The 22,176-nt window shown below is 28.9% G+C and overlaps 2 protein-coding genes across 2 annotated transcripts in view; one reads left to right on the top strand and one right to left on the bottom strand.

The window, feature by feature from the left end:
- LOC129916630 (uncharacterized) overlaps positions 1-22,176 on the bottom strand; it is a 62,027-nt gene that overhangs the window by 17,665 nt on the left and 22,186 nt on the right. The window lies entirely within an intron of this gene.
- The window catches only part of LOC129916625 (fatty acyl-CoA reductase wat-like), a 92,806-nt gene that overhangs the window by 60,605 nt on the left and 10,025 nt on the right, over positions 1-22,176 (top strand). Inside the window, exons 7-8 of the mRNA XM_055996676.1 lie at positions 13,280-13,535; positions 13,757-13,949. Coding sequence (XP_055852651.1) covers positions 13,280-13,535; positions 13,757-13,949 — 449 coding nt within the window. The remainder of the gene's footprint in view (positions 1-13,279; positions 13,536-13,756; positions 13,950-22,176) is intronic.

Raw genomic sequence — 22,176 nt, 5'->3', positions numbered from 1 at the left:
AAAAATTACATTATTATTTGCCAGTTGTTTTACTTTTTTTTTAATGTCAATTCAATTATTCATTTATATTATTTAAACTACAAATCAATTTATGCTTGAATGCCTAGCAGTTACAAAAATATTTCTTAATTTATATAACAAAGGTAGAATTTCTTGAATTCAGTTTTGACTTTTGAGTTCTACATTCAAGAATCCAAATGCGAACAGGACCTTAAATGTTCATTGTTCTACACTACACTTAAACACACTTTCACATATCTCACCCCACACCCACACAGGTATAAAGAAACAGAATACTTATTTTATTTACCCCTTTTTATATACATACACAAAACCAGAACAACAAAATCGTAAAATACATAAATGATGATACCGAACCGATACGAGATGCGAAATAATGCGAAACACGACAAATACAGTGTACCATTTTGTTTCCGTTTCGCATTTAGTATATCCAAATTGGTATTGGAATTGGAATCTCGTCGTTACTCGTATGTTCCGTATTTTTCGCACGTTTCGTATGTTTCGCATGTTTCGTTACTTGTTCAGTACTAGTAACGAAACATACGAGTAACGAAATTATTTGGGCAGTAACGTTTCGTTACTCGTTACTGAAGTGAATACCCGCATTTTAGTAACGAATACATACGATTTGCTACAGCCCTATAAGTAATTTTTTGTAGATAATTAAATTTCCTATCGATGTGTATTCTTTTGAAAAAAATTAGAATTGAAATATTGTAAACAAAACTTAAGAAAAACTATTCATAAAAGAGAAAAAAATGAAATTTTTGATGTTTTTACCAAATGGTCTATTTTTATCATTTAAGCATTTATAGATATTGAACATGTAAAAGAGAAAAGACGATACTTTATCTTTCAACATAATGGTCACAAAAATTGAATACGGCTAAAATTGGATAAAATATGGACTTACAAAATCTACTGTTTTTGGTCTTTTTATTTTATCTGCTCCATTATGATCTCGATGCCCAGGGGATCATAACTTACTCACGTATCCTCTTCAGAAAAGTGATCCACCAGCGGCGCGGTGGTGCTCCGCGGCGCGTCTACTCAAAGAAAAATTATCTTTACCTCTGGTCTTTACCTCTGGTATATTTAACTTTATTTCTGGTACATTTAACTAATTTCTGGTATATTTAACTATATTTTGATTAGATATACCAGAAGTAAAGATATCCCTGGCTTTATTCCTCTCCGTGCACTCGTAGCTTTCTGATTTTGAACTTTTCTATTTCTGAGACTGGTTTTTATTTGCTTATACCAGAAATTTTTAGGCCTAGCTTATTGGAATGTTGTTTTTATATTGCCTTTTTTTTCAGGTCTGATTCTCTTAAAGACATTTCTGGTAGTTAAATTTAATTATTCACCAAATAAGGCGAAAGTATGATTACATAGACACAAAATTAATGGATTCCTGTAAAGGAGATAGGTAAAAAAAAAAGGAGGAATCTTTTCATTTCCTTGTCCTTTTAGATAAGTTCTTAATCATAAATGGAAAACCAAATGATTTTTTATTTCCTACTTTTGATGAAAATTGAAATTTACGAAAACTATTTTTTTTTTTTTATTTTTTTTTGCCCCAACAAAGACAAATGTGCTAAGAATCTAGTTTTTTTGGTTTCATAAAAAAGAATGTATGTAAATCGTTTACAGAGTTAAAAATCGTTACACTAAGCAAACACAGTACAAACATGTGTTTGCTCAAAAAAAAAATTCCACTACACTACGCAACAACGCAAATGTGTTTGCATAGACTCTATTTCCGTAGTTTTTCAGTGAAGGCAAATAATAAAATATATCTATTTTTTCTTGCCTATCTATTAAACAAAAAAAAAAAAACAATAGTTTGTCCCAAATTCTCTACCCACTATACAAACATATTTGTACAGACGAAGAAATTTTTCAAATATTTTGAATTCACTGTGACTCTGTCGTTGAAAACAGCACAGATATTTAGATTTACAGTGTTTAGTGTAAAAACTAGAATAATATACACAAGAAATATTTTCGAAAATATCCTTGTAAAGCATTAATATTAAAATCCTTAATCATTTGATAAAATAAAAACCGTCAAAATATTTAAAATCACTCGTTTATATTCTAAAATCTAAACACTTCTTTTTTTTTAATAATCATTAAACACCAATAAAATTAATACTGAAACATAATAAAATTTAACACTCATATAAATCAACTAATAAAAATCTAATACAAAATCATAAAACTAATTTTATTGGAAACTGAGTAAATTATGCAAAATTTTTTTCCATAAATTTACATTTTCATAAATTTAATTTGAACCGAGTTTATCAAAAATGAAATAAAAAAAAACTTGTTTTGTCTTGAGAAAAAATATTTGAAACAATGTTTGTTTTATTTATTTTATATCGCGAACAGATCGTTGACCAGCTAATTGGCATTAACTCGTATTTATTGAATGCATGCATCTTTTTCTTCTTAACCCACATTTTGAAATATTGTGAAATTTTTGTCAAAATAAAATAATAAAATTATTAAATAAGCTACTAATTATTTTGAGTGCGGTGTACTTAAAGTTCAAATTATAACCTTTTACAAATTTTTTTTAGAAAAGAAATTACATAATTAAACTTGTGATAAATGGAAGGATTTAAATTTATTAGTTCCAGTTGAGGTTTATAAAAGTTCATTTAACCCTTTACTTTTGTTTGTTAATGACTAAATTATTTTTCAATAAAAAAAAAAAAAACAAACACGTGTATGTTATTGTCTAAAGAGTCTTGACCGTTTCCAGTAGAAATCCTCTTGATAAGGATACCCTTCTTCATGTAAACCACTCAAACCTAGCAAATGTAATTTACATGATCCGGTAAAGGTACGTGACCGAATGTCGGATTTCTTTGACAGAATGACTAAAACACGATCTGATCGGTGAACACTTTGCATGTCCTTAAAGAAGGCATTCGTGAATGATGGCATATCTTTATTCGTATATCCTGGAGTAGGTAAAAAAATGGAAATGCTTACTATTTTTATCAGATCTAACTAAAGAAACCTAAACCGGAGCTGACTCAACTCCAAGTTGGAAGATCTTATAAAGAAGATACATTGTAATAGCAAGTACAACATTAATTCTAAAATTACATATTCCATGAGGAGAGTGATATTCTTTTGGGATCTTTTTTTTTTGTCTCACATTTGACGCAGTATTTCGTGAGTTGAATTAAAAAAAAAAGTTATTCATAGTTTGTATATACACATAAATTAGGTATTGCATTGAAAGTTGACAAAAGGGGTAAGTGCTGGGAATTTCCCTCCACAAAATCAATCTTCACAATTATTGCAATGATGTTGTTGTTTGGATAAAAATAAATTTCCAGGTGACATGTTCTGATCAATTCAATAATTTTAAAAGTGCAAATATGCATTTCTCTAAAAGCATTTGCTTCAAAAATTAGCAAAATCAGCAGCACAAAAAAAACAACACCATAAAATGCAGTTAAAACAAAGATATCTAATCAATTTGCTGCAGCGTGTGATTTATATAAAAGTACTTACAACAGTCGATTTGCATAATTCTCATTCATCAAAATAATGCGATGTGGGTTTTTTTTCGAAGTGAAATATGTGCGTCTTTGAGTTATTATTGATTTTTTTTTTAATTTTTTTTTATTGATGAATGCAATCTTGAGAATCGATAACAAAAATAAAAAATAAAGAAAGAAAAATAAAACTTATATGAGTCAAAGTTGTGCGATGCATAAATTTTCAACAAAACAAAATTTAGTATAAAAGAATTCCATGACGACTAATGTGCATTTATAATATTATTTTGAACTTCAAAATGACGTTAATGGGGAGGCATGACCGGAACTACGCTAACAAAAAAAAGAGTTGGAGGCAAAAAAAGTTGCAAGTTTTTTAACACCGTCAAGCTGTTGAATTTGCGTTTTAATTTGGTTATTATGATGAGTGAAATCAATCAATCAATATAGCGGGATGAGTAAATTAATTCATATTCATATTAATTGCTTTTATATGACAATAATGGAAACGAGGGGATGTATGATGGTTTCAGTAATAAAAACAAATATGGTACGACTGCGGAAGGAAACTTCCTTCCGAATACCATAAATGTTTTTAAGAGAAAAAATAAGTTCTGGGTATATAAATCTGTTCCAGAACAAAGATTACTTTATTTAGGAAATGTTCAGGCACATATGCTGCTACATTACATTCCCTTACATTCTCTTACATTTATTAATTGTTAAAAGTTTCATTGCTTCCGGAAATCTTCTTTAGTGCATATCCTAAAATTTTCCCCTCCATCAAAAAATACCATTATTTCGAAGGTATATATATTTTTTGTAATGGATTGTTTTGATTTTTAATAATGATGGATTCTAAAATTTTCATGCAAAATTTGGTTCATCTACCATAACTTTTAAGCGTTTTTCGGCAGTAAGTTTGCAACTGTTATAATAATATGAGTTGACAGATGAAAAACAGGTATAACTTTTTTCAAAGACGTCAGATTGTCTTGATTTTAGATTTTTTGGAATCATTTTTTGTGTATATTTTAGATTTTTTGTGTATATAATACCATAGCCTATTTTTGCTAATTTTGAAAATCTCCATTTCGCGATTTGACCTTGAAATCGCGACAAGCGGACATGAGATTTTTCTAGACTTTTGAGATATGTTATAGAATGGCAAAAGGAAGATATTGAGCAAAAAAAATTTCTACTAACATTTATTCCGAGATTTACCCCTTTTTTCTCCTTATTTGACTGTATTAAGACCCACTTTTTCGGAATTCTCCATCATCGTAATGTTGGTTTTGATTAAAACCTCAATTTTTTTTTCGACACGAAACCAATACTTGCCCTATAGAGCAAGTAAAAACTATGAAAAAAAACTAAGGTTTTTCTTATAAAGACATGTAAATGCTATTAAGTTATTTATCGAAGTGCAACTCAAATCACCACATGAAATCAATAATCTAACATGAGAATAATAATTTTTTTTTGTCAATGAAAAACTTTGAGCTTTTTTTTCAATCAAATTTCATACAAAATTATAAATTTGGCAACGATTGAGCAAATTTTGATGAAAGAAAAAAGTTAATTACAATGTTTCTTTGGTACCAAGAAAATTTTGTATGACCATTTAAATGATCACTTTTGACCATAATAAAATAGGGGCCAAAAAAACACTGTAGCCAAAAACTTCATTTATTTTGCTTTATTCTATAAGGCTTCCTCTTTTAATCATTGAAAACCCTTTAATTTTTTTTCCAACACCCCTAGAAATTATTATTTTGGATTTTTCAAAAAAAGGCTTTAAAAAACAATTGATCCAAAAGTATTTTTTTTTTTCTAATTTTCAAATTACCATTTCCATGAACACATTTTTTGTGTCCACACTTTAAAGTTTCTTTAACAAATTGTACAAAAGGATGGCCATTTAAGATAATTGTCTTTTGAAAAATGAATTTCTTCGAAAAATGCCAAAAAAAGCTTTGGACCACAAAATTAAAGAAATTCAAAAATAAATTTATTTCCAGGGTTGGTCAAAAAAAAAAAATGTTAAAAATCAATGATGTATCGACGGATGGCTGTCGAATACAGTAAAAAAAACTGAAAAAAAAAATATTTTTCGACTAAAGTGTTCTTTGGCCAAAAAAATTATTGGGTAGTCAAAAGAGGTCATCTTTTAGGAAGAAAAAAAAAATATATTTTTCTAGGGCCAAGGCAAGATCGCTCGATGTTTTATAAAATATCTATAGACCTCAAAGACATGATATGAAATGTCAAAGACTCTAAGCTGGTTCTTGGTTAAATTTTTGTTTGGGAAAATTCCAACCAGTTTTAAGTTTAACTTGAAATGACCAGTTAAGGTATATTAATTCATGAAAATGAATCATCAAAAGTAGGACAATTTACAATAACTGTTAAAATTTAAAAAAAATCCACATACGCCATAGTGACCCTATAAGTAAAAACGCAAAAATAATTAATGTGTGATTTTTTGTTACGACTGAACATAACTAAAACAAATATGGAAAGTGTATTGGTGATCAAGGAGTGAAACCAATACGTAACTTTATGAGCCCCCAAACAATAAAAACTTTTTTTTGTCCGACCAATTAAAAATAGAAATTAACACAAGAGGGGATTTTCCAAATAACTGTATTTTGTATATTACTCACAAAAATAGGTAGGTACTATCAAAAATTAGTTTAACAAAAAAAAACTATGAATGTCATTTTGTTTCTTTAGGCAATCTTAAAAAAAATTTTAATTTGTTCAACAGTCAAAAATTGCAACTTTTTAAATTTATTTATTATTACTTACAAAAAATAGGTACTATCAAAAATTATTTAAAAAAAAAAAACTATGAATGTCATTCTGTTTCTTTAGGCAAAAAAATTTTAATTTGTTCAACAGCCAAAATTGCAGTTTTTTGAACTTATTTATTATTACTTACAAAAAATAGGTACTATCAAAAATTAGTTTAAAAAAAAAACTATGAATGTCATTCTGTTTCTTTAGGCAATCTTAAAAAAAAAATTAAATTTGTTCAACAGTCAAAAATTTCAGTTTTTGAACTTATTTATTATTACTTAAAAAAATAGGTACTTTAAAAAATTAGTTTAAAAAGAAACTATGAATGTCATTCTGTTTCTTTAGACAAAAAAATTTTAATTTGTTCAACAGTCAAAAATTGCAGTTTTTTGAACTTATTTATTATTACTTACAAAAAAATAGGTACTATCAAAAATTAGTTGAAAAAAAAAAAAAAAACTATGAATGTCATTCTGTTTCTTTAGGCAATCTTAAAAAAAAATTTAATTTGTTCAACAGTCAAAAATTGCAGTTTTTGAACTTATTTGAACTCACAAAAAATAGGTACTATCAAAAATTAGTTTTAAAAAAACTATGAATATCATTCTGTTTCTTAGGCAAATAATTTTAATTTGTTCAACAGTCAAAAATTGCAGTCTGTTTAACTTATTTGTGGATTTTGTAAAATATTACCAAAATGGATCATAAATTATGAGGTTTTTGCAAATCAGCTTATATCATATAAGAAAGCTCGATACAGAAGTTTTCTTGTGTTTTTATTCGGATGAAGTGATTTGGTACAGATTTTTATATTTTGCCCCTCTATAAAAATAAATAATATTTCTTTTTTTTATTCATTTCTAGAACTGATTTTAAAAATGATTTCTTTTAATTAAAAAATTTGGAGATTTGTTTTCATCTAACTACAAAATAAAAGAAAAAATTGTAAATTTCTATTTGTAGGTTGCAGATTTTCTTCGAAAATACTTTCAAACCATCATATAATAAAACTGACCACTGTTTTATTTTTTATTTGAAGAAATCCTTTATTCCTTTTAATAGAATTTTTCTTCAAGATCTTTTTTCTCACGAAAGAATTACCTCTCTTGGTACCTATTACTTGGGTTTTTTCTGCAAAATAAAAATCTAAAAATACCTTAATCTTACCCCCAAAACCACAAAATAAACTACATATATAGAATAGATGTATTTCTTTTTTAAGTCTTTTTCCCAAGAGTTTGCAGTTAACACTACATCTTTCTATATGAAAGCAATCCAAATAAACATGATAATGTGTCATCTCTTTGATTTAGGTCATACGATGATTGTTTTCATTTCCAATCCAAGATTACCCCTGGGGATATATATATATTTTTTTTGTCTTACAACACGATGTGTGTCTTACACGTTATATCCTTGATACAGTTTCTTACTTCAAAAAAGTGTGGCTCTTTTTGAGTGTCATGTCAATACACATTTTGTGTGAACTATATCTTTATGTTGAAGCTATAAAAAAAGAAACAAGAAGAATCCTATAAAAATCTTTTTTTTTTTGTATACATTTCTCTTGGGATGATTTTCTATCCTATACACATTTTCTGTAACACTTTCGGTGTCCTATCCTTCGAGATATTTCTTTTCAATTTTCACCAACTCTAAATGAAAGTATCCAATGTCCCTTTGGGGGCATTAAAAAAAGAAAGAATCAAATTATATTGTCACTTTCAATTATCACAACTTTTCTAATCGACAAAATTCAAACCAACCAAAACCATTAAAAACAAATATTTAGGAATTTCATCATAATTCTTTCTCATGATCTCATCTGATAAATATTTAAAATTCATTACAACTTGGCAAACAAAAATTTTATAGGTACTTTTTTTTTACATAGAAAGTATCACCCTCTGTTTCTATTATAATGTGTGTTTGCATTTCGAGCTCGAATAGTTCCTTTTTCATAGAAGGAAAGAACAATACCTTATATCTGCGTGCTTTATTGGCTACAAAGTTCAAGAGTATCATCCTCATATCGGCAGACATTTGTCGTTTATCGTTGTTGTTGTTGTCATAAAATGCATTTGCTTATGTAAATATTTTGCCAAATATATGTACGTGCAAGCTCTAAACGAGCAAACACTTAAAATTTGCAGCCAGCTTTATGAGAGGTGCTCAATTGTATTCGTGCGATGCTCTTAAAGCGTGCTGCGGCGGCGGCGGTAAACTTGAGTTTTGCATGTGTATAAAAATGCATGATGCAAATTTTCTGCCAATATAAATTAAACACCCCAGCTATAAGCACAGCATCCATCTACTATCAATAACAACAACAACAGTAAACTGCAATCTATACGAATATTACGTAAATGCCGCAGAAAATACTGCGCGACAACGTAATAGATTTTTCGCAGGAAAATTTCAAAAACTTGCTGCCTCTCTCCGTTCGTTTTGATATAAGCTATCCTCTATCGAGAGATAACACCTGTGCGGTGTTTCGTGTTTCCTGCTGTGTTTCGCATCCAACAGTCCGAGAGTCCAACTATACCAAAACATCATCGATTTTATGTTCTCCAGTTAATCAAATCAACGGATTTAGTGGTTTGTAGCTTACAATCTACTGAAAATACGCATCGCAATCGACTTGGTTTGGTCTATCTATCAGCTGAGTATTGAGAGAGTGTGGCGAATCCTAACACGGAAATAGAAACCGATCCAAGTCCAAGCTGGTTGCCATAGTCCGAAAACCTGCATTTGATCAACAAACCATTGGATTGCAACGTCAGACATCATTTGGGAGAGTGGAAAAGGAGTTTTTTATCTAGCTTTTTGATGAAAACATAACCAGCTTCCTGGTTATTTTCATTATGAGATCATATTGAAGAACAAGTTTTGTTTTGTGTCTTTTTTTCATCTCTTAGCAACTTTGGCCATCTCCATCTGCAAATAGTAAACAATACTCGAAACCAGTATGAAGTAGCAGCAAGTGGCAGCATCATTCGCATATATTGAGCGTTGTGCCGACGCGTTAAGACGGATGTGATGCTATTTCTTAAGTGCATCGCAAGCAAAACTTTTTTGAATGCGAGATAAAATTCAGAAGCTGTGTTGTATAGTATTTTGATACGATTTATTTAAGGGGGTAACAGTTTGCATCAGCATCATTTTGCGAGTCAAGATTAAGTACAAGTCTTTATCTTTTTATTTGTCCCAAGGAAGTCATTGTGGGAGAGACAAGAAGAAGATATATTCTAACATTTTGCAGGATTCTTGGTGAATGTCAAGATACATTTGTGCAAACATAAAAGATGCAATTCCATTTTAAATGTGACAAAGTTCTGGGTGATTTGTGTTGTCTAACATAGACAATTTGATAGAATTTTATTTATTAAGAATTTTAATTACAAAATATATAAAAATTGCTTAAATACAGTGAAATTAAAATTTAATCAAAGGTTTCAGATGCATCTATTGGACCGGTTGGTTTAAGTCTTTAATTGTTAGCTATTTAGGAGGTGTGTTAATTATTGTTTATGAAAGATTCGCATATAGTTAATACAGCACAACCACAATCAAGGAAGTCTTTAGGTCGGAATGACGTCCAACACGTGTGTCTTTGTAAATTGCAATGAAAACAAAATCTTCTTTGATAAATTTCAGAAAACAATTTCTTACAAAAGTTTGAAGTAAATTTATCATTAAATAGCTCTTTAGCTGACTCATGTCACAGTTATAGAAATATCATTGTTTTCCTTAACAATTTTTTCACTGTCACTGTTATATAGAAAAATAACACTAGTATAAGAAAATACCCGTTAAAAAGTGACAACTCTACAATGAAGATGTGAAATTTGACACAGTCGTGTTACTATTGTAATATGTACTATTTCCTATTAATTTATTGACCTTGACCTAAATTGGAATGTATTTAAAGAAATGTGTAACATATTCGTAATGCACGTTTATATTAGATTTTAACTTTCTTAAGTGTAATGTAATCTCTTTAATTACATATATAAATTATTTATTGAATTGGTATTCCCATATCTAAGGTATTTTGTATACATGGATAGAAAGTTACTAGTAGCAAACTTTTATTTGTAAATATTTTAATCATAATTTACTCAAAACTTTCTTGTGTTTAAATAAATAAAACCAAAATTATTTGCATGCCTCCTTATTGATTTGAACTTGAAAATACATAAATCGGCACTTTTAGCAAGAATAATTTATTGATCTAGTTTAAACGAAAGAGCTGAGCAGCGAACTTTATTTTATTTTTTAAGTTTTATTGGAAATATTACTAGAAGAATAAAGACTTATTTTTTGTTAAACAGATGGCTTATTATTATTATTTTTATTTTGTAACACAACATCTAATTCCAGTCTAATGGAAGAAAAAATTTATAAACAAGCATTGAGCGTAAACGATGCTGTTTTATTGTTGTATATTATATTGTCCTCTTTATTTGTTTGTATTGATATTCAAATGACAGCAATAGTCGAAAAAAATAGGACGATATTTTTTTTATTTTACTTGATTTCGGCCCTTTTTATTGAAAAAAAAAAAAAAAAAATAAAAACTACATAAGTTTAAGTCGCCTCGTATTTTCGAAAGTTAATTTCTAGAACCATTGTGGGCAGATAAATATTGAATCTCGACGAAGCAAATTTGAAGCTAGTTCTGTTACTCTCTAAAAATTTTTTAGTTATATTACTTAGGCAGGCCAGTATAATTTTAGGTACTGTGATCCCCGGAAGTATTGATACAAAAGAGCTTTTTTCCAAATGGTTTGTTCCTATGTATAATGCATGAGTGCGAGTAACTTGTTAATAACAAATTTTCTTGTGAATCTGTGAAACACGGCTCTATTCATATCAAAAGTCACGCAATAGACAAAAAGTTTCATATCATAGTGAAAAATTGTTTATCTTTAAAATAAAAAGTATGCCATTAAATAAAGGAAATCTATCTCATCTGTTACACATTATCACGAATATTTTTCTTTATCAAATTAGTTTTACAATAAATTAACAGCAATCAAACGCAGCAAATATAAAGTGAACATTTTGTGTAGAGCATTTAATATTATATAATATTTTATTAATGAATTTATGAATGTAAAATTAAAAGTATTTCAATAATTTAATTATTTATAAAAAAATTTCCAATTTTTTCTAAAACAACTCCGAAAGTTGAAGCATACCAAATCCAAGTTAAAGCAGAGTTGTAAAAAAATATCAATTAAAAAAATGCATTTTAAATTAAAAAAACAAAAAATATTTATTTCGAATAAAAAAATTGCAATAAAAAAATTTATTTGCAACTTAAAAAAAAATTTGCATTCAAAAAAATGTTATTGCAACTGGAAAATATTTGCATTGAAAATAAATTTTTTATCGCAAATAAAAATATTTTGCATTAAAAATAAAATTAATGAAATTTATTTTAGCGTTCTATTAAGGATTGTGTGTGTTATGGATTTTTTAATTATGTATACATATTTCATATCACCCCTTAAATTTTTTGATTTTTTTTTGTACAATGAATTAGCTAACAGAAAATCAGTTCAACCCATGGAGAGACAATAAAATTATAAAAGTAATTTTTATTTTTTATTATAAATAAGTTGCAAATAATTAAAAAATATTTTTAGTTTCAGCACAATAAGTACAACTGTACCCAAATTGTATTAGATCGTGCAGTTTTTAATAGCTCAGTTGAGAGGTTGAGTGCAGAAACATAAAATGTAATTTTATTTTTATTTATTCAAGATCCAAACTCTAAGTTTTTTGTATTTTATTAAGTCATAATTTTCGTTGCTGCACAATTTAAAATAACTTAAACGAAATTGCACTGCACGTGTTTGCCTCAAAATAATAATAATAAATTAATTAATATCATTATCATTTTTGTGGTAATATAGTTTAAAAATATCTACTGCCAGGTAATTAGAGACACAAAAAAACAAAAACAAAAAAGTAGGTACAAAACAAAGAAAATAAAAATAAAATACAAAAACAAAAAAAAATAATTAAAACAAAATAGTCATGTTTTTTTTTTTTATATGACATAACATAAACCAATCGATACGACTATTATTTGTGGTATTATAAAGTAAGAAATTGAATATTATTTTATGAATGGGGGAAAATGCTTGGAGAGAAAAACTTCGCGTATAAAAAATATAATCATTTCTTGAAAAAAAAAAAAAAAACAATAAATAATAAACAATGTGGTTATTATAGCCTAATCATCTTCCAATGGAAAATGTTAACAACGGCAAATAAAAGTGGGATTCTCCAAAAGGTTGTATAGTTCCCTCAGAGCTATAGAAACAAAAAATTTATACACGATTTTCAAATCGTGTTAATTGTGACAAACGCGCATCATGATTTTTTTTTTCTTTTTCTGATTTAAACCCGTGGTGTATCTATTTTACTGTTTTTTTTTTTTTTTTTTTAATTTAATTGATATGGAATCTGTGATACGATATTTATCTCATTACATTGTGTTTGTACCAAGAGTGTGAATAAAGAGGGGCTCATGTTTATCTTTTTATGGAACTTGAGAGCTTAAAAAAAAACGAACAAGAAAATTGAAAAAAAAACCTTAACTAAACATAGCCTTTAATCTCACTCAAAGTGTTTGCTGTTTATAAAACACAAATTTTTTCTCACTCAATGTTTTTGTTTATCTCTCTCTTCATCAAGTTGGCTCTAACTACACGGCCCGAAATCATACCATACACACATCGCACACCCATAGAATCCACAAGTGAAGGCTATCATCTTCTGAGTTTTTAGGTTAACTTCAAGTTCTTTTGATCAATTAAAGTCTTATACGAGTTAGAATAAAGTTATATTTTGTTTATGTATTTGTGTGTGTGTGAGATTATATAGTTAACTGTTGTTATGATTTTTCTTTGCAGAGTTTTCTTCATGTTTCGTCGGCGTTTGCCAACTGTAATCGACCCCACATAGACGAGGTATTTTACAATGCGGGCATTAGTGGGGAGAATGCATGCCTTTTAGCCGAATTACTTAGTCCTGAGGTCCTGGACAAGATTAGTTCTAAGCTGATTGGAAACTTCCCCAACACATACACATACACAAAGGCTCTGGCCGAGGAGATTATTCTAATGAACGGCAAGGAGCTGCCACTCTGTGTGTTCAGGCCCGGAATCGGTGAGTTACGACTACGACATACAACGACCACAATAATAATTTATGTGACGCAACACAACGGTCTCCCTCTCGGGGATGGACGACATGCAAAATATGCAACAGCAAAATGCAAATGCGCTCATACAATTTGATGCTGCTCCTGCATAGAGCTGCTATATGTTTTGTATACATCACATGAAGATGATGATGATGATGATGATGTAATTATTTGATTATTACAGTTATCCCAACGTACAAGGATCCGGTGCCGGGATGGATTGACAATTTGTACGGACCAACGAGCATTCTGATTGGCGCCGCAACTGGAGTCCTGCGAGTCCTTTATGCCAGAATGAGCCAAAATGCTGCCGTTGTTCCGGTGGATTATTGTGCGAATGCAATATTGGCTTGCAGTTGGCACACCGCTAAGAATCAGTAAGTATATATACAATTATAAACTACCCCTAACCCCCTTACAATGTCCATACGACTCAACAATGTAAACAGAGGTTTTGGAGAGTTCCTGGCGATGCTTTATGGGTACTTGCACTCTGTTTAAATAAGTTGATATTGGAATTCATTCCGACGATGCACGAGAAGGTTTTTGTTTGCACACGGGCAGACAGAGACGACACACGAGTCAAATTAATGGCTTGTCAGTGTTTATAGATACAAATTGACTGGCTTCCATATGATACGTGATTTTAGTTCATATAGAAACTTCGGTTGCATTATATTCTACTCTGTGGTACTCATAAGACTCCGTTTAAACTCTGACTCTGTATACTACCCCCTGAAGCTTTATGGTGAGTAAATATTTGTTAATGCGAAGTTGCCCAGTAAATATGAAAAACAAGGAATCTTACCAAACAGAAGGTGGACATTTTGTAAAGTTGATCGCATCATCAGTTAAACGGGAAAACATTTGAACTTTGTATTTCCTGAGACTCTTCATACAACCAGCAGAAACTTATTGATGCAAATTTTTTTTATTACGAATGCAACTTTGATGTTTTTTAAGGGTTCTTTTTTTATTTGTTTATAAATTGAATTTAATGCTTTTTATCGTTTTTATTAATGACAATGTAGTTATAATGGCATGAAAAATTCAAGAATTTTTACAGTTTTCCTATTCATTAATTTATATTTAGATAGTGGATAACGCTCGTAAAAATGCTATTAACAACTTCTGTGTGGCGCGAGTTTTTGATAGTTGATAGCCATTAAAAGTAAATAATTTTTTGTTTGCTTTTTTCTCTTCAGTTTTTTTTTTTTTAATGATAAAAATATGTTAAATATTGTTTGATTTACAAGTAATTAGTTTTTGATGAATTATTTCTGGGAAACGAAGTTAAGAGAGAAATTAAAAAAAATATATATGGATTTATTGAAAATGACAAGTTTTGTATCGCACATTTCTTGGAATTCCAAAATTAACAGTAGTTTCTCTCACAATGGTGAATATCAGGATGCTAAATATACAGTTATGTTTTTTTTTTATTTTTAATTTTTTTATTTCAACTAAGCTAAAGAGGCCTTTTTAATGTAAAAATTCATATTATTTTAAAAATCATCAACTGTTTTCCTTGAATTTTTCCAGAGACTTCCTGTGCTAGAATCATTTAGACCGCCTTCAAGAGCTCGCTTTGTCGGGTACTTTTTAACAAATATCTTTAAAAGCGCTATTAAATGCGTCTTTAAAATAAAAAAGAAGGTCCTGTGCATCGATTTGAAAATCTAAGAGTCATTTGCTCAACAGAAACTTAAATGATTTATTTTGAACATAAACTATTATTCTCAACTGTTCCTCTACTTAAACTGCCACATTACAAAAAAGAGTTTAAATACTTTAGTTTCGATTCAGTAAACGGCTCTAAGGCCCAATTAATTCACTCTCCATTATATTTTAAGTTCCCATTAAAAATAAAAATCTGTCAAATCACATACAAATTTTAAAATTTCCCGTTTTTAATGGAGACTTTAATCCAATGGAGTGTGAATTAATTGAGCCTAAGCATTTTTACAGAATCTGTTGGATTGTTTAAAATTTAACAATAGTTAATAATTCTGCTCTAAAAAATTATTGAGACGAATTGGCGTTTGTTCCTAAACAATTCATAAACGAATTCAAGGTTGTGCATTTTCTACTTTCTTATTTTCGGTCTAAGAAATCATGAGTTTTTTTTCTTCTTACTTACTTTAAGATTTCTGTAGATTTTCGAAAATTTCTTGATAAGCGAAGAAGAGTCAAAAATCAAGATACGAGAACTTATTTCTTAATAAAAGTAAAAATGTGAAAAAAATCGGCCTTCAGGGAAATTTATGACTATACTCAAAGCACTTTTATTCTTAACCCCTTGTAGCCCCATGTGACATTTCTGTAACAAACCGACAAAGATCGCCCAAAAGCTGTAAAAAACATATTTTTATTCTTTTAAAGCTTCTTACACAATCTTTAACAATTGCTTTATCGAAATAATGCGCCATATTTCTAATAAATAGCACCAATAGTTTTTAATTGGCAGTTAATGTTGAAAGTTCGGCTTTTTTGGAAAACAAGCAAATTTATATAAAAACTACGAAATTCAGAAAAAATATTTTTCGTGCATAAACTAACGGGGTTTTATTTTTGGATTTTAGGAATGCGCTTAAAAATAAATACTAGATAGCTTTTTGTTTGAATTTTTGCATTTATATACAAAAATAAATTATTTAAACTTTTTTTTTACTGCGTAAATTTCGAAATAACTAAGCAAATAATGAATTTATTGAATTTTTAAAAAATAAGTGTTTTATTATAGCTAAAGCCCTTTCGATTGAGATTATTAATTTTAAAATTTACGATGTTGGGTTACAAGGGGTTAAATAGTATTTTTGGTCCTAGTATGAAAGCAACATAGGCTTGTAAGATTTTTATTACATATATGTATAAGATTTTACTTGTCTTTTACACTAATCGTAATGAGTTTTCAAAAAGATTAAGGAATACTCAGATTTAAAATTTTGTCAATTTGTTGAAATACAAATTTTCAAAGTACAATTTTTACTGATCTTGATATCTGATTTTACTTGCAGCATTAAGAAACCAACAAAAACTGAGAATTAGGTATTTTAGTTTCGATAAATTATATTGATGTGAACTCTGAGAGCTTTTTGCTCAAACTTAACTTCAAAATTTTAGTTAGGTATACGAAAAACCTTATGTGACAGTTTACGCAGAGAAAAAAAATTAAGGAATAGGAATTTATGTTGTGTGTGTATCTTTGCGTTTGGTGATACTTAAAATAATAAGCTCATGCAAAAAGACTTTCTGATCGATTTAAAGTTCCGTTTACTATTGCATCGCTCAAAATTTAATTTTCAACGAGAATCGAAAAGAGAACATTTTAAAGTAACACATGAAGTTAAGAGTCAATTTGATCTCAAGATTTGAGACGACGAAACCAATTTATTAAGAAGAAATAGTTGATATAACTAACAATAAGATAAAAAGGGGCACCCGTGACGAATACGTAATATTTTTTCTAAAAATGATTTTTTTGATTTTTGATGAAAAAGAATAGAGATCAGATTATTTTTTTCAAGTTGAACAAAGATCAATATTTAACCCTCTATCGGCACACGGGTGCGAATTTGGTACCATAAAAATAGAAAAATAATAATTTTTCAAAAAAGTGGGTGCAAAAATGTCTCTATATGATGTTGAGAATATGTTTTTTTGAAATTATGAATACAATATTCGAATTCCTTGGAAAATTCTACATCAATTTCATATGCGTTTTCTCTATAAAATATGAGACATAAAAAAGTTCTAGCGACATGAAAAAGTAGAAGCCAAATTCGCACCCGTGTGCCTATCACGTCACAAAAAAGTGGTGTGTCTACAGAGGGTTAAATAATATTAATATATTATTTAAGTTTTATTGTGTAACCAAGGCAGGATTGTCATTTATAGTGGCCTTGCTTGACAACTTTTGAATAACTTTTTCTAATATTCATTTTCTAATACTCTTGCTAAATTTTCTTTTACTGTTAAAAAAATATTGTAAATACCTGCAATTCTAATTCAAAATAATTCTAGCAATTTTTATTAATTTTCATTGAAAATTAAAGTGGATCAAAATTCCAGTTGCATAAATTAATATTTTCTAGTTTTAACGAAAACCAAGTTAGAATTAACACCAAAGCCTCATTATATCTCATCATAAGGTCTCGAAAGCTTATGAAAAATTTGTACAAAATATGTACCTCCAAACTGGAGCCATAATCTCTGACTTCCAACTCAAACAATTTAAAAAAAGTATTTGTTTAACATTTGAATCATGGTTAACTCTGAAACCAAACTCCATTTTACCATTTACGCTTTACCCTCGACCTCAATTTATACTATTTAATCTTTATTTCATAAATTTTGGTAAAAATTCCTTTTCTATACAACTTTTCTACCAAAAAAACTAACCTCTACACTTAACCTCAAACAAATTCTATTCTATTTTGAAACATTTCAATAACGATTTCATTCTAATTTGCAGTCCTCTGCAAGTTTCCTTTATATGCCCATGAGCCTTTTTCATTAAGTGGATATGGAAACCTTGTGCTATGCAACAATAAAATATATACATAAAAAAAAATATATCAAATAGAAAGGTAATCGAGATCCCCACTATATTCCTTTATATCTTGTGTTTATTGCTTTATATTATCCAAAAGGATCTCTTTCACAATAAGGATGAATAAATCAATTTCTATAGTCACTATAGAAATAACCCTCAAGTGTGTGTGTGTGTCTGTATTATACAAAATAAATACCATATTTTAGGGGGGGGGGGGGGGATTAGTCTCTTATAATGTGCACATCAGAAGGTCAACTCTCTGGTTCTGAGTTCTGACTATTCAAATGAGGAAGCACTTTCATAACGATGGACTTGATTGAATTGATTTCGATTTGTTATTTTTTTTTTTTTTTATTGAGGAGGATATAAACAAAAATATGATTTAAGAAGCAAAAAAAAAAGCTTTTAAGAATAATCCAACTTCAATTGAATTAACTGGAAGATGTCAATTTGATTGGAAATTCCTACTCGGCTAAACAAGTTTCTTGAAAGATCGAAATCGTGCAACATCAAACATTCACCTCGGTTTAATTGCACTGGGGTAAGGAACATTAAACTCAGACAACAAGTGTGGTTCGCAGTTATTATTGCGATAACCGACGACAGAGACGATGAGTATGTGAATGAATCACCTTTTTTACGGGAATTCACGGCTTCAAGAAGCTGCGTTGAATGCCAAATAATTTGTTTACCAAACCCAAGAAGCATCATTAAATCCTGAATGTGACACACCAAAGCGATTCTTCTGACTCTTAACCAATATTTTTTTTTAGCCCCTTCCTCCTCCTCGTAGTGACGAACGATGTATAAACAATCTACAACACAACACTAAAAACCCCAAGACCATCGACCGACCATTGACTCAATTTTTATCCATGAGGTTCACATTTATATCTTTTTAGGGCTTTCTTGGCTTTCTGGTTCGGAGTGGTGCTCTATAAGCCAACAACCAACCATAACCAACCGAAGCGAACCGAACTTCTTGACTTATTCCCGTTCTTATAGCTACAAAGTGTTTTCATAGAGTTTTATGTGTGTGTGGTTGTGCGGTGGTGCTTTCTGTTATTGACGTCCATAAGTCGTCCCAGTCCCAGGGTGTATACTCTTGTACACTCACTCTCACTCTAAACAGGGATCGATTTCCTAAACAATTCATGTTTTGAATTACTTTCCATCTAGTATACCCTCGACTCGTGTTCGTATTAGAAGGGTTTTTTTTTATTTGGCTAAGAATAAATGTTATATGGGCCATAAATGGATGGTCTTCTTCGGTCTTCTGTTTGTTGTTGTTGGTTTGTTGGATAGGCAATGAGAACAGATTACTCAATTCAAGTGGAATTGGTTTAATTATTGTGTGCTTTTATTTTCCGATGATAAATCTGTGAGGCAATCTAAAGAAAGTGATTGGCTAGGTCAGTACCCAAATCCAAGATAAATAAATGTAAATATTTGGAGAAGTTTTCCCTTTCATTAGAAATAAGTGTATATGTGAATGTGAATATGATGGTTTTTATGGGAATTTTAATGAATTATTGTAATGATATGGTTTTTGGGATAAAATATGTCTATAGATATAGACTAATCTGTGCCTTAAATCAAGATTACTGATGGGGTTGTTTATGCTTTTCAAGAGTTTGATTTAGGGTTTTGTACCTTTTTTGTTTTGTGAGATGAAAATTTAAATGATTTTCACTTTAACTTTAAGACGATGATGTGATGATGGATTTGTTCAATGGGAGAAACTTTTAACTTGTCGGAAGAATTTTGTCATTTAAACAGAGAAATGTGTGTAAAAGTCTCACACAAAAACTTTAAAAGTTTAAAACTGATTGAAACTATAAAGTAGTTGGTAGGGTTTCTCTTACCTTAAATTCAATATATTTGTCCTTATGAATCAAGGTAGAGGTGTTTGTACTATTAAGAGAAATAAAATGAAAGATTTCTTGATTTCTTTGCAGTTAGGTATATATGTACATTTTTTGAATTTGAAGATTTAACCATATTGGGTAAGGATTAGGCAAAAGGCTATGTTAAGAATCGATATAATAATATTCGAGCTTAAAGTTTGACAATTCTAAGACCTTTTCATTTTCTATAAGATGAAAAAAAAACCTATTTAGATTAAGTAAAAACCATTTGTAAAAAAATACAAATTATTGCAAAAAAAATTGGCCAAAATTATGACAAAAAAAGGATACTTAAAGCTCCTAAGCATCATGATACACTTTATTTCATATAAATAACTAAGACGAAGTTAATTTATATGACAGCAAATAGGAAAAACTAACTAAACGATTATGGTCACTGTGGTGTATACGTACTATTTCTTTTTTTTTACTTTTTCGCATTTCACCAAGTTGTTGTCGTATCGTATTTAGAGTACCTAATTAGAAAGTTATTGGTACCAAGATTTAACAAAAGCGTTTTTATTTCATAGATTATTGTTATTGCAATATCTTCCTTGTTTCTCAATATTTTTTTTTGAAATTTGGCACAAATATACTACAATGTATATGCTTCAACATGTAATAAAAATCAGAACTAAAAAAATTATGTATGTATTTATTATAATATTTTCAAAAACAGAAATTATGAAAAATAGCTCAAATTCGTCAATTAATGGCTTAATTCATATACAAAATTATATTTTAAGTCGTTGTTATTTGTGTTAAATATAAGTGAAGTTATCATATATATAATATATTGATAAGAAAGCAAAAATTAAAAGATTATATATTTAAAAAAAGCATACGAATGAAAGATAATATAAAATTCATTGTAGGTAGAATTTATTTTATAAGTAAGAAAAGGAAGAAAAAATGTGAAAGGGATAAGTATCCAAAAACGTAGAGACTAAATTAACCACTTTCGTAATATCAAAATCAAAATTATTGTGTATTTTATAAAACTCAAACAACAAAAAAGGGTTAAAGAGGAAAATGTATTAAAACGAAATGGAATATGAAAATAATTAATATTTTATAGAGAAGACTTTTTAAATAAAACAAACAAAAGCTTGAGATAAGAATTAAAACAGCGTAAAAAAATAAAAGTTTGAAAAAATGGGATGAAATAAAATAAAATCAAATCTGCAGATTTTGATTTGGGGCATAAAATGGGACTTGAAATCCGTTCAGAATGTCAAGCTTGTTGGGAATTCCCTTTATAGGGGATCCCAAAAGTAATAATTTAAAATACATACATATCTCAAATTCTTACCATTTTCGATTAAATGCACTTCTTGTGAAATTTCGAAAAATTCCTACTTTGATACAGTATTTTACTTCCCCTGTTCATAAGTGATTTTTGTTTTTACAAACGTTCACTAAGACATTGGTAAATAAGAATCAATTATTTAATCAAAACATTATTTATTTTGTTTGCCATATCGCTACAAATTAGTTAGCAGTTTTAATGAAACTCAATTTCTTACTTTTATTTTAGAGCAACACCCTAAAAAATAAATTGTACATTTTGTAACTGGTTTATCATTTTTATAACTTGCCTAGTTATCACAGTTTTCAAAAAAAGTATACAAAATTCGGAAATTGAAGTTAAGATGAAAGATACTATAATTTGAATTCAACAAAACTAGGTTTTTCAGAGTAAAAAAAAAAAAACAATAAAAAACATAGGCTTTTGTTTAAACTAATTTGTAGCGAAATAATTTTTTTTTTATTTGTCAATTGTTCCTAATTGTCAATTATTGTTTTAGGGACAGATTTGTAAAAAAACAAAAATAAATTATGAACAGGGGAGTCAAAATACTGTTTTAAAGTAGGAATTTTTCGAAATTTCACAAGAAGTGCATTTAATCGAAAACCGTAAATATTTGGGATAGACAAGTTACCAAATTTTAAGAGCCCTTTAAATAGCCTATCAGAATATTTCATTTGAATCATTAATTTTGAGACACCCTGTAGATGACAGAAAAAAAAAGATTTTCAAACATTTTTGGAAAATTTTTATTTTATACATTTTTGACCGTAAATCAAAATGGCGCAAATATGCGCAAAATTTTATTTTTATTCCTTAATTTTGAGTAAAAT

Source organism: Episyrphus balteatus, chromosome 3 (assembly GCF_945859705.1).
Source record: "Episyrphus balteatus chromosome 3, idEpiBalt1.1, whole genome shotgun sequence".
Classification (NCBI taxonomy): Eukaryota; Metazoa; Arthropoda; class Insecta; order Diptera; family Syrphidae; genus Episyrphus; species Episyrphus balteatus.
This window is presented reverse-complemented; position numbering and strand designations above follow the sequence as displayed.